The sequence below is a fragment of the Poromitra crassiceps genome (genome assembly GCF_964638095.1).
Source record: "Poromitra crassiceps genome assembly, chromosome: 8".
Lineage (NCBI taxonomy): Eukaryota > Metazoa > Chordata > Actinopteri > Beryciformes > Melamphaidae > Poromitra > Poromitra crassiceps.
The window spans coordinates 4,316,329-4,330,451 of NC_139629.1; the positions used below are offsets into that span (position 1 = coordinate 4,316,329).

At 42.1% G+C, this 14,123-nt stretch overlaps 1 protein-coding gene across 1 annotated transcript; it reads right to left on the reverse strand.

Annotated features, from left to right (window-relative positions):
* Positions 1 to 8,976: 8,976 nt before the first annotated feature.
* On the reverse strand, positions 8,977 to 14,123 carry cd302 (CD302 molecule; the record flags this gene model as incomplete). The annotated part of the gene is made up of 6 exons (XM_083642243.1): positions 8,977 to 10,790; positions 10,901 to 10,924; positions 11,562 to 11,747; positions 13,064 to 13,174; positions 13,305 to 13,433; positions 14,033 to 14,123. 6 exons carry the CDS (start codon positions 14,121 to 14,123, stop codon positions 10,585 to 10,587), a joined length of 747 nt encoding a protein of 248 aa, XP_083498369.1. The 3' UTR covers positions 8,977 to 10,584.

Genomic DNA, 14,123 nt, shown 5'->3' on the forward strand with positions numbered 1-14,123 from the left:
CACATAAGAGACGCCTGTGAGATGTTGCTCTTCAACATTGTTCACTCTGCAGAGGTTTTCAAGGACATGTGCTCTGAATAAATATGAGGCAAATTTAGTGACCTTCTAGCTGTGTTTTGATTCATTGGCAGTTACTGGATGCATGCATAACACATCAAGGCTGTAATCTGATTTATCTTGCTTCCTTGGCTACTGAACCCATTTCAATGGTGGACCTTAACAGGAATAATGTTTACTGCCATTCCACTTAGACAGTGTGTGTGTGTGTGTGTGTGTGTGTGTGTGTGTGTGTGTGTGTGTGTGTGTGCGTGCGTGCGTGCGTGCGTGCGTGCGTGCGTGCGTGCGTGCGTGTGTGTGTGTGTGTGTAAAGGGGACCACACTAGTTTATTACTATCAATTATATCTGCCAAGGCAAATCAATTCCATTGTAGTGCAAACAAACACAAAGGGCTGCCAAAATAAACTAAATGTGTCATGTGAAATTTTGCACCAGCAAAACAAACACTATTTTTCAGAGAAAAGACCTTGTTCGGGTTAAATATTCCATTGATGATTAAGTCTTATAGTGATAGAGAGAAAATTTCCATTGGCCTTATAATCAATAGCCATAAAACAGACACATATTGTTGGTATTAATTATTAGTTATAATTGCATACACATAACTGTGTATCTGCTTTATGGCTATTGATTTATGAAATAAGGCCAATGGAACTTACATTTTCCCTAGCATATAGGCTTAATTAATTTAAGGTACAATACTTGTTGGTAGCATTGTGTGTAGACGTTCTCTTAATGTTGCACAAATGTAGAAACAAACAAAAACCAATGCCCGAATATATGTTTTAAACATGACAACTTGAGCATAGCAGTTTGTGGCTGTGTGCCCCTGTGTTTCTGTGCATGTTGCTGATGTGGATTAGAGAGCATCCTAAAAAACTGAAACAGGTGCAAAGTCTAAGAACTGACAGCCAGAAATAGAGGGCATACAAATAATATGTCGCCTGGTTAGTGTTTTTTTTTGCCAACTGTAAGCTAGACGAGTGTGTTAAAGTAGCCCACTGGAGTGGAGAGTGACCCACCCAACGTAACTTTCACAACTTTGATGCTACATCTAAATTCAATTGACTTCAGATTGTCTGCTCTGATTTCTGAAAAGTTGGTTCGGTGCTTCTATCACAGGACAGGGGACTCTACACTACAGGATTTCCTATTTCAATGGTTAGACAAACTGACATTTCATCATACTGAGATTTAAAAAAATAAAGTTGCCTACTCCTGGGTTTTGCGATTTTATAACATGCCCAATCAAATTAGTTTGAAATCTCAAAAAAATGTCCCAACCTATCACATCTGTCTGTGTAATGAACGCTCCAACACAACAGTACAGTAGGCACAGGTAAAGTAAGACACGGTTCACAATTTCAACTCGATCATAAAAAGCTAAGTCATATCTTTAGAAGCCCCCCCCCCCCCCCGCAATGAAAGTTCCATAACTTTGACATCAAGCACCATATAGATAGATAGCCGGTCATTTAAATAGCCCAAGATGGCGAAGGGCTTGTTGTTGAGCTATAGGAAAGCAGAAAAATGGAGGATATTGTCATAAACACAAAGGGTAAATTTCAGCCCAGACCGCAGCAGCTGCAGTATTAGAGCTGCTGCTCTCCTTTATGAAGGAGGAGAGGGAGAGGAGGCGAGGAGCACCCCGGACAGACTGATCGTTTGATGATCCCACACCACCAACAAACCTTTAATGCCAAGTTGAAGAAGCTAAAAAAGCATTAAGAGAGACACAACGTTCACTCGTACATTAATTCATGGCATTATTTCATGTTATATATATGATCCGAGGTTTAAAGAGCACCGTAGCAGAGCATCGCGCAGGCAGCCACACAATTTTTGATTTGATCTATAAGCGTGCTACTCTGACTGAGCACTTGATCCTTTTCGTCTAGCGAACTGACTTATTTAGTTAGGTTTATGGTTTGCAACATATTCACTAACGTTTCTCAATGACAGGTGGATTCGCAAAGTGGGCCAGCTGGCTACAAAGAGCAGGTCCGTGTGGCTGCTGCAAGGTAGTTTGAATGAACAGAATGAGCGAACAGAACAGCAGCACTGCCTGAGCTCCAGCACCGCTGTCTGTCTGTCTGTTCACGTTATAGTTGTTCAACTCCAGTGTGAATTGTCTTGTCACCAAGTTAACAACGTGTTACTGTATTAATTTAACATGGCTATACTTGTTAAATATCTCTGAAGGAGTACAGCGCCGGGCAGCGTCTGTTAAACGTGTTCAACTATACTGACTTTTGTTTGTACCGCCGTGTGCTAAAGTCACGGAACAGATAACGTTACAATGGCAACTGTGTTGAAAAGGATGCTACGGCTACTGGCTAGTTAGCAAACTAACGTTAGCTTAACGCTAGCTGTGTTAGCCAATTGACAGAATCAGTGAAATGACAAAACTGGACGTCACGTTATAAGGATACTAGCTAGCTTAGCTAAACTTCCCACACGGCAAAACACGGGCAATAAAACTCACCTCGTCGGCAATCGGCGTATTCCTCTTAGAGAGAGTATCACACGAAAACAACAGTGTTGATTTACTTCCAGATTGAGCGCTGTTTGTTTGAGTACGGCGGCAGGCAGGCAGGCAGGCGGTGAAGAGAGAAGTGGTCCGTAATTGAGTCGGGGTGAGAGAGAGTGTGTGTGACTGAATGAGTGTGTTGTAGCAGCCAGCGGATTGAAGAGACTCCTCAGCTTCACTCCGAGCAACTCAAGACAAGTGACGTCAGCTGGAGGCTTCTAATCTACAATGCAAACTTTTGTTCTGAAAAGTGCTATTGAACCTGTCAGCAAGTGCACAGAGTTAGAGTCATGGATGATCAGGGGGGGGGGGGGGGGACTGATCTCAAACCAGTGGGAAAATAAGCTCCAGCTGGTGACCACCAAAAATAGGAGAACCAATTAAAAAATAAATAGCCTACATACAGCCATAATCTTAGTTCAAATTGGCTAAATTGTGTCTGTGGTGGTGTCAGTCACGACTGTGATGTCATCAGTGATGATGCTCGAGCAACTGTGATGTCACTCGAGCTGTGATGTCATCAGTGGTGATGTCACTCAAGCAACAGAAGTGATGTCATCAGTAATGTCACCAGAACAATTGTGATGTCATCAGTGGTGTAATAAATCCTTCCTGGTATGAGTTGTACTATATGGCGCCTAGGTGGGTGGGTGGTGTCTGTCTGTCTGTCTGTCTGTCTGTCATTCCAGAGTCTCCACCCTAGGAATCCAGCATGTGAGATTCCTAGTTGTACACATTTTCACAGTGATCTATCATTTGTATTGTAATTTACACAAGCATGCTATTGCTGCTACTATGAATTTATATTGTGAATATGGGTTATGGAGGCTAACTTACATAACTAGATATAATTCTTGGTACCTCTATTAACTTTCAAAATTGGACAGAACATTTTACAGACTTGCAGCTGATACAACATTTACTCTAATTTCTTGTTATGATGAACAAAGAGGCACAATAGCTGGCTAGTGACACGTGATAAACTACAGTTCAGTAGCACTGGAAGACTCAGGGGCGGGTGAATAATATGTGAACTTTACAATCAGGGAGACAAACTCCTTCAAATATGCAATAATTAAGATCAGTGCATATGATGGAATAGTGGCATTAGAATGTGCCAGAAACCACCAAATCTGGGCTTTTAAGGCCAAAATGTTTCTCCGGGGTGCATGATGCCCCTGGACCCCCCTAGCGGGCTACTTTTCCTCACTGCCCTGCATCATACATGATGTGTCATAGCCCTGTGATGTGCAGTAGGTGCCCTTTTTATGTTTCGCCCCTGCCCTTCCAACAGCCTCAATCCGCCACTGGTGAACAGAGGTTGGTTCAAAAGAACAGAAAGAAAGAAAGAAAGAAAGAAAGAAAGAAAGAAAGAAAGAAAGAAATGATATCAAATGAAACCAGGAGTTAAGGACACATTATGTGGTGAAACCAGAATACCAAGAAAATGTTGGTTTAGATGACAGCATTGCCTTACAGTGAGACAACAATCACTGGGCAGATCTACTCTTCCTATTGTATGAAAGAGCACACTGACTCACACTCTGCCTCAATGGAAGAAACTGCTTCTAGACATGATCTAGTCTTTATGAGTAATTCATTCCCAGACTTGTGCATGAGGAGGTATTTGCTTGTTGGCATATTTTTTTTTGTGAGCTACATATTTTGTCCTCACACAACATAGTAATTCACAGGTTTGATGAACTGATGTCCTGTGATCCAAGCTCTCATCTTCATTCCAACTGTCATTGTGTCATTTCGTATTCATGCGCACCACTGTCCATTTTAATGAGTCATTCCAGGTCAGCGCAGACCCAGGCAGACCCAGGCAGACCCAGGCAGCGGTAGCATGGCAGACGTGTGAATAAAATTCAAAATAGGCCATTAGTGCCATAATGATAAGACAACAAACCCGTCTGTGATAATAAACGAGCCTGCCAGTAACGCAAGAGCATTTTGCTGAAGTCAAAGACATTGTTGATAAACTACTTAAGCCGAGATCTGTTTTGAAAAATGTATGACTGTGCCACAAAAGGTCATTATAAATTAGACTTAAGTCAATCTCATTATTTACACACACACAAAACCTGAAACGAGGCTTTTCCCACCGATATTAATGGTACAATTAATTATGATAATTACCACTGTGCAGAAAAAAACAAATTTAAATGGAAGAAAACCTTTGCTTGCACGGCAATTCATTATTTTCTTTCTCTCATTACTGAACCAGAGCATAACAAAATGTTGTAAATTCTAGTTTTTTCATGTGGGTTACTGGTGATGTAGGAGCTAATGCTTGTCTGTAGTATTACAAGAGACACATCTTTGTGTAGCCTATGTGCAGCTCATATTCAGGCGGGCCTTGTAGGCTCCAGAGGGAAGAAAGGAACTTTTAAAACCACTCACTAAGCATTCTAAATGCATCATTCAACATCCCATTCACAGACGAGCGCTTTCACAGCAAGCTGCTATTGTATTCCTAACTAATAAATTATGCTTTGTTGCATATTCATGGCTGCCTTGTCCAAAACAAAGAGGGTGAATCAGCCTCTTGGGTCTTGGGAAAACTGGTGAAGTTGAGTTTAACAAGTAGATATGTCACAAAGAATTCCTCTGTAATTGCACATCTGCTGAAATCCAGACACATAAGCCATTTCTAAGCTCTGTTTAAGCAAGACTTATTTCAAGTGGCATTGTTATATTGTAATGTCTTAAGCCCTTGGCAAAAGTAAGAGGAACATTTTGACAATCACTTGAAGATGAGGCAGCGATCCAAGATTTTTTTCTTCTTTTAATCCAAACATCAACTCCTGTAAACCCAGGATCTAGTTCATCAGTTAGATCAGTTTCACAGATTCCACCTCATCGCTGCTGGCATTTCTTTGTCCACCACCAGTCCCAATCCCATCCCCCTCTCTGTATCCACTGGCCCTCTCCTGTAGATCCATACCTCCTGCTCTTTGGACCTTCATCTTGCATCATCATCACATCTGGTAACTATTGGCCAGCACAGCACAGATGTCTTCTTTTAGTGTTGAGGAAGATCAACCTTTACCTTGACAATAAATAAGCCTTCTGTAATCTTTCACAAGTGGATCTGCACTCAAGCAACCGGTTAATCCTTCCTCATGTTTTATACTTGTTGGTAATCCTGATCCTGGAACACTATCATCATACTATAATCCCGGGACCATCCGTTTGCGTGCGTGCGTACTTCTCGTGTCTCGAGAACCGTGCGTCCGATCGTCAAACTCGACGGGTGCGCTGCAGGGGACCCGGCGGAGTGCAGTGCAAAATTTTGTGCAATTCGACCAATCAGAACACGGTTTTGTGCCTAAGTCAAAACCGGCGCAACTGAGCATGAAGTCACACGTGAACAACACAGTGAGATTATGCGTGAACACAGTGCTGACACACCTCACACACAGTCCTTTCACAATAAAAAGCAGCAGGGTGAACGGGCACTGCACTAATTGTATATAAGTATACTTGTCTTTATTTTCTCGATAAATTAGAGTGAGATTTAAAAGGCCGATAAGTTCAGAGATAGATTCAATGCTAGTGTGATTTGGAATACAATATGTGTTGACAACACACATGAAATAAAAAATGCATGACTATAAAATATGTTTTTATTATCTCTTGTAATTGGTCAGAGAGGATGAAATCTGCATGTACCTACCACACAGACACACACACGCACACACACACACACACACACACACACACACACACACACACACACACGCGCACACACACACACACACACACACGCCCACAGATACAAAAAATGTATGGATGCATTTACCTTTCTTGTTGCTTGGAGACAATGTGGCATTTCTAAATCAAATGCATGTGCATTGCTGCAGAGGCTCCAGTTTGAATGGGATCAGAGCATTGTGCAGTGAGATGATTAAAAATCTGAATTCTTTAAATGTGTCAACAACAAAAAAGCATCAATGTTGGCGAGCCCAGCTCGCTCCTGTGCCTTATTATGGGTATCCTGAGCTGAAGGAAAAATAATAATTAAAACAAAATCACCATCTTCATTTGTTTTTGCATCCGTCTCCTGCGAGACATCATCTCTGCTGTGGTATCTCATTATACTTTCTAATCAAGACTCTTTAAAAAAAAAATCCCTTTAAAGGGGGACAGGCTGTTTGCCCTTCCCCCAGCATGCTGCCTGCGCCGGAGCCATTCCACTGCCACTTATGATGTTACAAACGACACCAAGGTAAGGCTGACATTTTTGATTGTATGTGGGAAGAAGCCCTGCAGCTGGCCATGAAAGGCTTTCATAGTGACGCAACTCTGATCTCTTCATTACTCACTCTCCCTAATGAAGAGTCTTCAGCACAATTAAAAAAATCCAGGTATCCCACGGCTGGGAGTGACAAAATCATCAAATCATCTTCTCCTCTGCCATATGTCTGTTCATCCAGGCGGCTGTGTGTTTAATCCAGTCCAGCCAGCTCATCTGCCGGGTCTGAACTGACCTGAATAAAGGGGGGAGAAAAATCAATAAACACACAAGGGATGGTGAACAAGCAAATCAAGCTTTTTTTAAATGACAAAATGCTGAATCAGGATCTCCCCCCACCCCACATCTTTAATTCAAGGGTGTCTTTGTGTCTTAATTACTGTATCCAATTAGCTCAACTTCATGTATGTGGCCTACAATTTGCTTTGGCAAAAGGTGCACTCCTTTGAATTACAACACACAGATTGTGTCCACTGAACACTGAAACAGCTGCGGTTTCTATCTCTTTATAGTAAGAATTATACTGCATCTTTTAGAAGACGACAGGGAGCAAGAGGAATAATTAGATGTGGCACATTAGCACAGTGCAACATCCAGAAATAAAAGTAGCTGTTGGAATGCTGTTATCTTCTTTGATTCTTCTCACATTAATCCTAACGTGCATGATAAAACAAATAAATAAACAAATAGATTAATATGTTGAACTTTTTCCCCCCACAGGATTTGACTCATTACAGAGTTCTTACAGTGTTTCCAGGAAACTGTGTTGTGGATGTTATAATTGTCTAAACCCAGACTGGGTCACTCACAAGGTCTCGGCTTAGCCTGTTGCTGATTGTCTGCTTGCCTATAGTCCTAAAGAGAGACGGTTTCATTTCATTTCTTTCTTTCTGTTCTTTTGCACCTCTACTCACCGACCGTTCCTGCCTTCTCAGGGATAGGTGTCTGCAGACAGAAGTGTGGAACATCTGTTTCTGATGTGCTGGAAGTCTCGTGTTTCTCCCCAACTCACTGTCCTGGAACATAGTCCAATTAACAGAAGAAAAACAAAGGCCACCAGTTAGATGCCTGCTGCCTGAATGTCCATTCGAAATATAGTCTATTTTGAGCCTCAAAAATATGATTTGGATGATTAGTCAAGCTACAATAATTACTACCCTTCCTCTACCTAAACCATTCTACAGTATAAAACTTATATTTTGCGTGTAAAATAACTGCTTAAACCTGACTTTCTCACAAAGTTGAGAGTGCCAAATCTGTAGGCTATAGTTCAGTGCAAAGTAAATCCAATAAAGCATGTAATTCCATTGTTGGATTCTATTAAATTTTCAGAGGCAACATCATTAACAAATCATTCTCAAAGCTGCATTAAACTGATTATCTTCCATGTTTCTGGACTTCATCTATTTTTCAAAAATGATTAATTTCTAGCAGTGAAGAACCTCCAGATACTCAAGACAGAAATGTGTTCCACTGTCCCATCTAGTGGCCAAATCTATGAATTACCAGGTAAACTAAAATATGACATTATAGGCAGATCACATAGAACAGCCTACAGTAAATGTGTGATTTGGTTAAAGATAGTTAAAAGATACAGTAGTTTTGGGGAATTTGACCGTTTTTACCACTTTACCAGTCAGAAAAAAAAATCTTCAGAACTTTTTCATGCATTTGGTGAGGTCTGAAGTATGTCAAACAGCAATATCAGGCTATATTCGCTCTATTGTTGAGTGTCTATGAGATCAATTAACATAATCATGATCCCATAGGCATCCAGGAATTGAGCGAGGGGACGCCTTTTTCCAACCTTCATCTGGGGGGAGGCCCACAGTCCCGGACTTTGAAACCCCCTGGGGTGTTATCCACGTGTTATCACAATATTATTTTCTTTGCAAATCAAATTTATATATACACACACACACACACACCTGCAATGCTTACTTCAACACCTGGGTGTTTTTCCCCCCTTTACTGGTGAACACAAGGCTGATGACATCTTTCTCTCAGCACACAAATCCAATTACTAGTCTTTGGGTCAGACTCACCCAGGCTAACACCACCAAAACAACTCCTGATTGAGATCACTTCTATACATGTAAAGTCAGGCCCCTTATTACGATCAAACACACTTTTATTATCAAAAACATACAAACAGGGCTCAGATCCAGCCAAGTGAATCTCAGATATTGCACGACTATAAAAAATGCTTTCATGTGGTTGAAAACATGCAACAGTAAGAAGAGGGACATTTCACACAATGGAATAAACTCACTCCTCATTCTGCAACGTCAACATGTTTTATTTCCAATAGAAAAATCCCTTGAGGGCTCTAATTGGTCAACTCAAAAGTGTAGCTGCTGCTATAAACCCTCTGAATTTTGCCTATGTTCAGTTGCCTAATTGCTTCATTTCCATTGCCCTAATAATACGCACAAAGTGTATTCATTCATTCCCATTCATTCCTAAGAAAAACATGGGCGTGGCATCTGGGTAGTGCAGCGGTAGATTCCCCGCCTACCAAATACCAGGGTCACAGGTTCGAGCCCCTGTGTTTACCTCCGGGTAGGTCGGGCGTCTATCCAGGGACAATTGGCCATGTCTGCGGGTGGGAAGTCGGATTAAGGGCATGAGTCCTGGGCGCTGCACTAGTGCCTCCTCTGGTCGGTCGGGGGGAGGGGAAGTTGGGGGAATAGCATGAGCCTCCCATGCGCTACGTCCTGCCAGTGAAAAGAAGCGGCTGGGGGGGTGGAGCAACAGCTGGGACAGCAGGGTGGAATTGGCCAAATACAATTGTGGAGAAAAATGGGGGGAAAGTCTGAAAAAACTTGATTAAAAAAGAAAAATCCCAATAATCACTCTCCTACTGTAATTGATAAATATTACTGCATTGTCATGGTTATAATTGTATTTTACAAGCGATAATTAAGATGAGAAGATAGATGCCGTTCTCTTCTCTGTGCGTGTAGTAGAAAAATAGCAACCGCGAATTAGCTTAGCACAATGGTTGGTAGTCAAAGCCTGTTAAAGCCCCATTATGTTTTTTTTTTTTTATTACCTTAAAATATATTTTTTATATCATTTTGATGGTACAGTGACTTCTAATAGGGAGAATGGCGGCTCCGTCACTCCCACACCGCCCCCCGGCCCCGAAGGCCTGTTCCTGCACTATGTAGCCTATTTTTGGTGTCTGCGTCCCAGAGCGGCTTGACACTGTCAAGTTGCCAGGAACTTTTAACTCAGTTTCCTGCACAGCTCCTTCAAATGAAGTTTTCCGCTGAGAAACTAAGAGCTCATTTATGCTCCATTTTCATCCAAAAATAAATGCGTCTGTAACCGCCACTGCCCGCATACTTCCATGCGTCTTTCACGTTGGTATCATGTTAAGCAATACAGCCACTAGTGGACAGTATACTCAAATGTGTGTGTGTGTGTGTGTGGTACTGCTCCGTTTCCTCCGTATCTGTAAGATTTCAGAAAACGTGCAGAATTACGCACGAAATGAACGCACGGTACGGACAGAAAGCTCCGTCCATATGCGTATCTGTATTTAATGTTGAGCATAATTGGGCCATAACAGGACGCTTTTATTGTCAAAGTAGTATGTATAGGAAGTGAAAAATGTTTTGCTTGCTAGCTTGATCGATTAGCGGCATGATTAGCTACTCCTCTCACTAAAACAAGTCGAAAACAACAACATTTGGGGATATTTGTGGGATGGAGAAAGGGGCCTCTCTCCTATGGCATGCTGTCGGTGTCCTCGGCCTCCACCAGGCAGGACTGGTCTTCTGCACCCGGCGCTCGGAATGGAGGGTGGTACTCAAACGCCGTGAAGATAGTGGAGCCAAGACCGTGCCTCTGGTGCAGGAACCAGATGACGGCTGAGACTCCCATGATGGCCACCACACTCAGTATGACCAGGGCAGACAGCACCGCGCTCGCTTCTGACAAGGACAAAATAACAATGTGAGGAAGGTCGCCCGTTATGTACACAAGCTCACAGAGGAGGACGACGTGAAAAAGAGTGCAAACACAAGCTCAGAGGTCTACTCACTCCGCTTGCCTTCCTTCACGGCCGCTGCAAAACAAACCGTATGCAGGTGAAGTACGCAACAAAACAAGCATAACCACATCAAACATTATGCAAGTGACGCACGGAGCAATAACAATCACAACCACATCGATTCACATCCTTTATAATACACACTCACACGTCAGTCATTTTACGAAACTGTTTAAGAGAGATTAATTATGCAGCATATCAACAGGTCTGTTCTAGAAAAATAAATAAAAAAATAGCTGTAAATATTCATCAGTCGCATACAACCGGACTCATGACTCGATTTGGACTGGAGCACTGATGACTCGGACTTGGACTCCAGCATTCATGCATTCAGACTCGGAAGTTGGAGATTCGGACTCAGACTTGTTAATTGATAAAGACTGGAACAGGACCTAATAATTTGGCATAAGATTGATAGCTATATTAATACTGTGACATTATTCAATTATGTGCAAAGGCAGGCACTTGTTTTGCACATACTGTAGAGCCTGGACTCGGAGTCAGGTAATGGGGGCTCAACTCTGACTTTTTGGTGACTCAGATTATATGGACCGACTCAACTACACACACGCACGCGCGCACACACACACACACACGCGCACGCGCACACACACACACACACACAATCATGAAGTGAAGGACGTGGCCTTACTCTGAGGAGTCTCACAGATCACTCCGTTCTCGTAACCTTCCATGCAGCTGACATTCTCCCACTTTGCCGTGTGGCTGTGCAGGGTCACACATGTATCCATGGGCACCAGGTCAGACGGGCCGGAGCTGACGTCCTCCCAGTTTGTGAAGCTCACAGCTTCCTCACCAAGCCACTTCATGCCATCACCTGACAGTGACAACATACACCAATCACTACTACGGCATGAAACAACACAACACTGACCCTAGTTGGCGCCAGTGAACCAAAGTATTGGTGGAATTATTGTGTGTCCCTTTTGCCTTGACTTTGTTCTTCCCACGGCTCTTTCAAAGCCTGCAAAAAAAAAAACTTGGAGACAAAATAAGCTTGTTCAAAGAAAAGCACTGGTGTTCCACCTTTCCTCCCCCTCCAGATCTACACATCAAAGTAGAATTTGGTTTGGAGTGGCTGCTTCTTTCATGTGTTTTATTTTCCCATTCTGCCTCCTATGAAGAGCTTAATAAAAACAGGATTTCCTGATGTTATGGAGTTCAAAAGAGGAACTGACTCCCAGTCTGAACAAAGAGACATGTGATCACTGTTCACACTATAGTTCACAATTACCTGCGGAACACAAGAGGAAGAAGGCATGCCTGGGACTATAATGGACTTTAGACAGGATGATGATTTTGATAAACATCTGAACTTCACATCTGAATGTTAACTAATCTCATGACCCTGTAGAAAATGTAATAAAATATCTTTGTTTTCACACCTTTGTATTATTTTGAGAATCACATTTTAATGTCTTGGTACAGTGCACTCCTCTTATAGTGATCACCTTGGTACGGGTCAAATTGATCACTATAAGCGGATGATCAATATAACAGATTTTTTTCTTTCTTTATTTCTCATGCAGATTACCATCTAATTGACATGTGTATATTTATTACATGAATACAGTACAAATAAAGTAAAGGAATGTTATTGACTTTAAAAATCCATACAGTAAGTTAGGCCTCCAGCTGTTTCAAACACAGCTGGCTTCACATAGGCAGAGACGCCACCATCTCTCCACAGACAGAGATGCCATGATCTCTCCATTATACAGACAGACATGCACCGAGTATCGCTGTTGTATCTTGTTGGCTCATTTTTGGTAGTTTGTAAGTAAAAAATTACTGTAGTTTTAAACATGTCTTCCATTGTTCTTAGATGGGACAAGGCCCAAAATGATCACTGTAAGCGGAGTATTGATCATCACTATAAGCAAATTATTTAAACAGCATGTGTATAGGAATGATTCTAGGACCACCCTTTTTGATCAATATAAGCGGTTGATCATCATAAGCGGATTCCACTGTAAATGGCAAAGCGATTAGTGGCCAACCCGCTCTAGCTCCTGAGCCACAGCCCCCCCAAGTGTCTTGTATGAAGTATTATCACATCTATCTTTGTATCTTTCCACAATCCTCTAGTCTAGTCTAGTCTAGTCTAGTCTAGTCTAGTCACATGGCACTTACTGTCTGTGTCAAAATACATGCCCAGCCACACATTGACGTTGCCTTTCCACACCTCTGGGCTATAGTTAATGATGAAATCATTCTCCTCTGCACTCTGGATGGTCACAAGTTCTATAAAAAAAAACACAACATATTGCCACAGAATCAAAACACGTGTTGATATTTTATAGCCCATTTCAAAATGAGTTTTCCCTCTGATAAAAACATTTAAAAATACAATGACTCAGGTACAGCAGCCTACCAAAGCCTTGGCAGAGGGTTTTTGCTCTATCAAAGGTGTAGCTTTTGATTTTGTCTTCCTCCTCCCCGTGGACAAAGTGGTAGCACCCCTGTCCGAAGGGCACCCAGGTGCGTCCATCTGCAGGGCAATCTGAGGCAAAACATGAGCATCAGTTGGCTTTGGAAAGATGGTCCTTGACATACCTAATCTGTTTGGAAGTCACCTTTATAAAAGCAATGAGCAACCTTCAACACTGTGTGCAACAGGCCAAATAGTTTGGTAAAGAATTTAGCACAGTTTATGTCATGGTATTGTCAGTCAGTCATCATTACTGCGTTTGCACATCAGAGTTTATAGTCAATAGTTTCAAAGTTTTGGTGGCAAATGCTGAATGACATGCAGGACTTTGCTTGACGCCCTGAGACAAAATCCTGTCTAGAAGGTCCTGCAAGCCGGGGAGCCCCACTCTCCATAGTAACAACAACAACACGAATGTTTCTGAACAGTGTGTTGTGTTCTACTAAGTTGAAAGCAGACTCATTCAGTTAGTTAGGAACTGAATGTGACTTGCACTTATCAGCTTAAACTCTGCATGCAAGCAAAGTCCGCAGGGCTGTTGATACAGGCCTACACAACGCTCAGCTGTCGATCTGCAATGTTTTACTTACTGTGGAACAACACCTAGCTATACCGTTAACGATACATCTAGTACGACAGTCTATACGAAGATTTATTTCCAAACGACTTACCTCCCGCTAAAGACGACTGCAAATGAATATAAAACAGGAGAATACAACATAAAAATGAAGGAGAAAAGTGATAGTTCTTGCGCGACTCCAT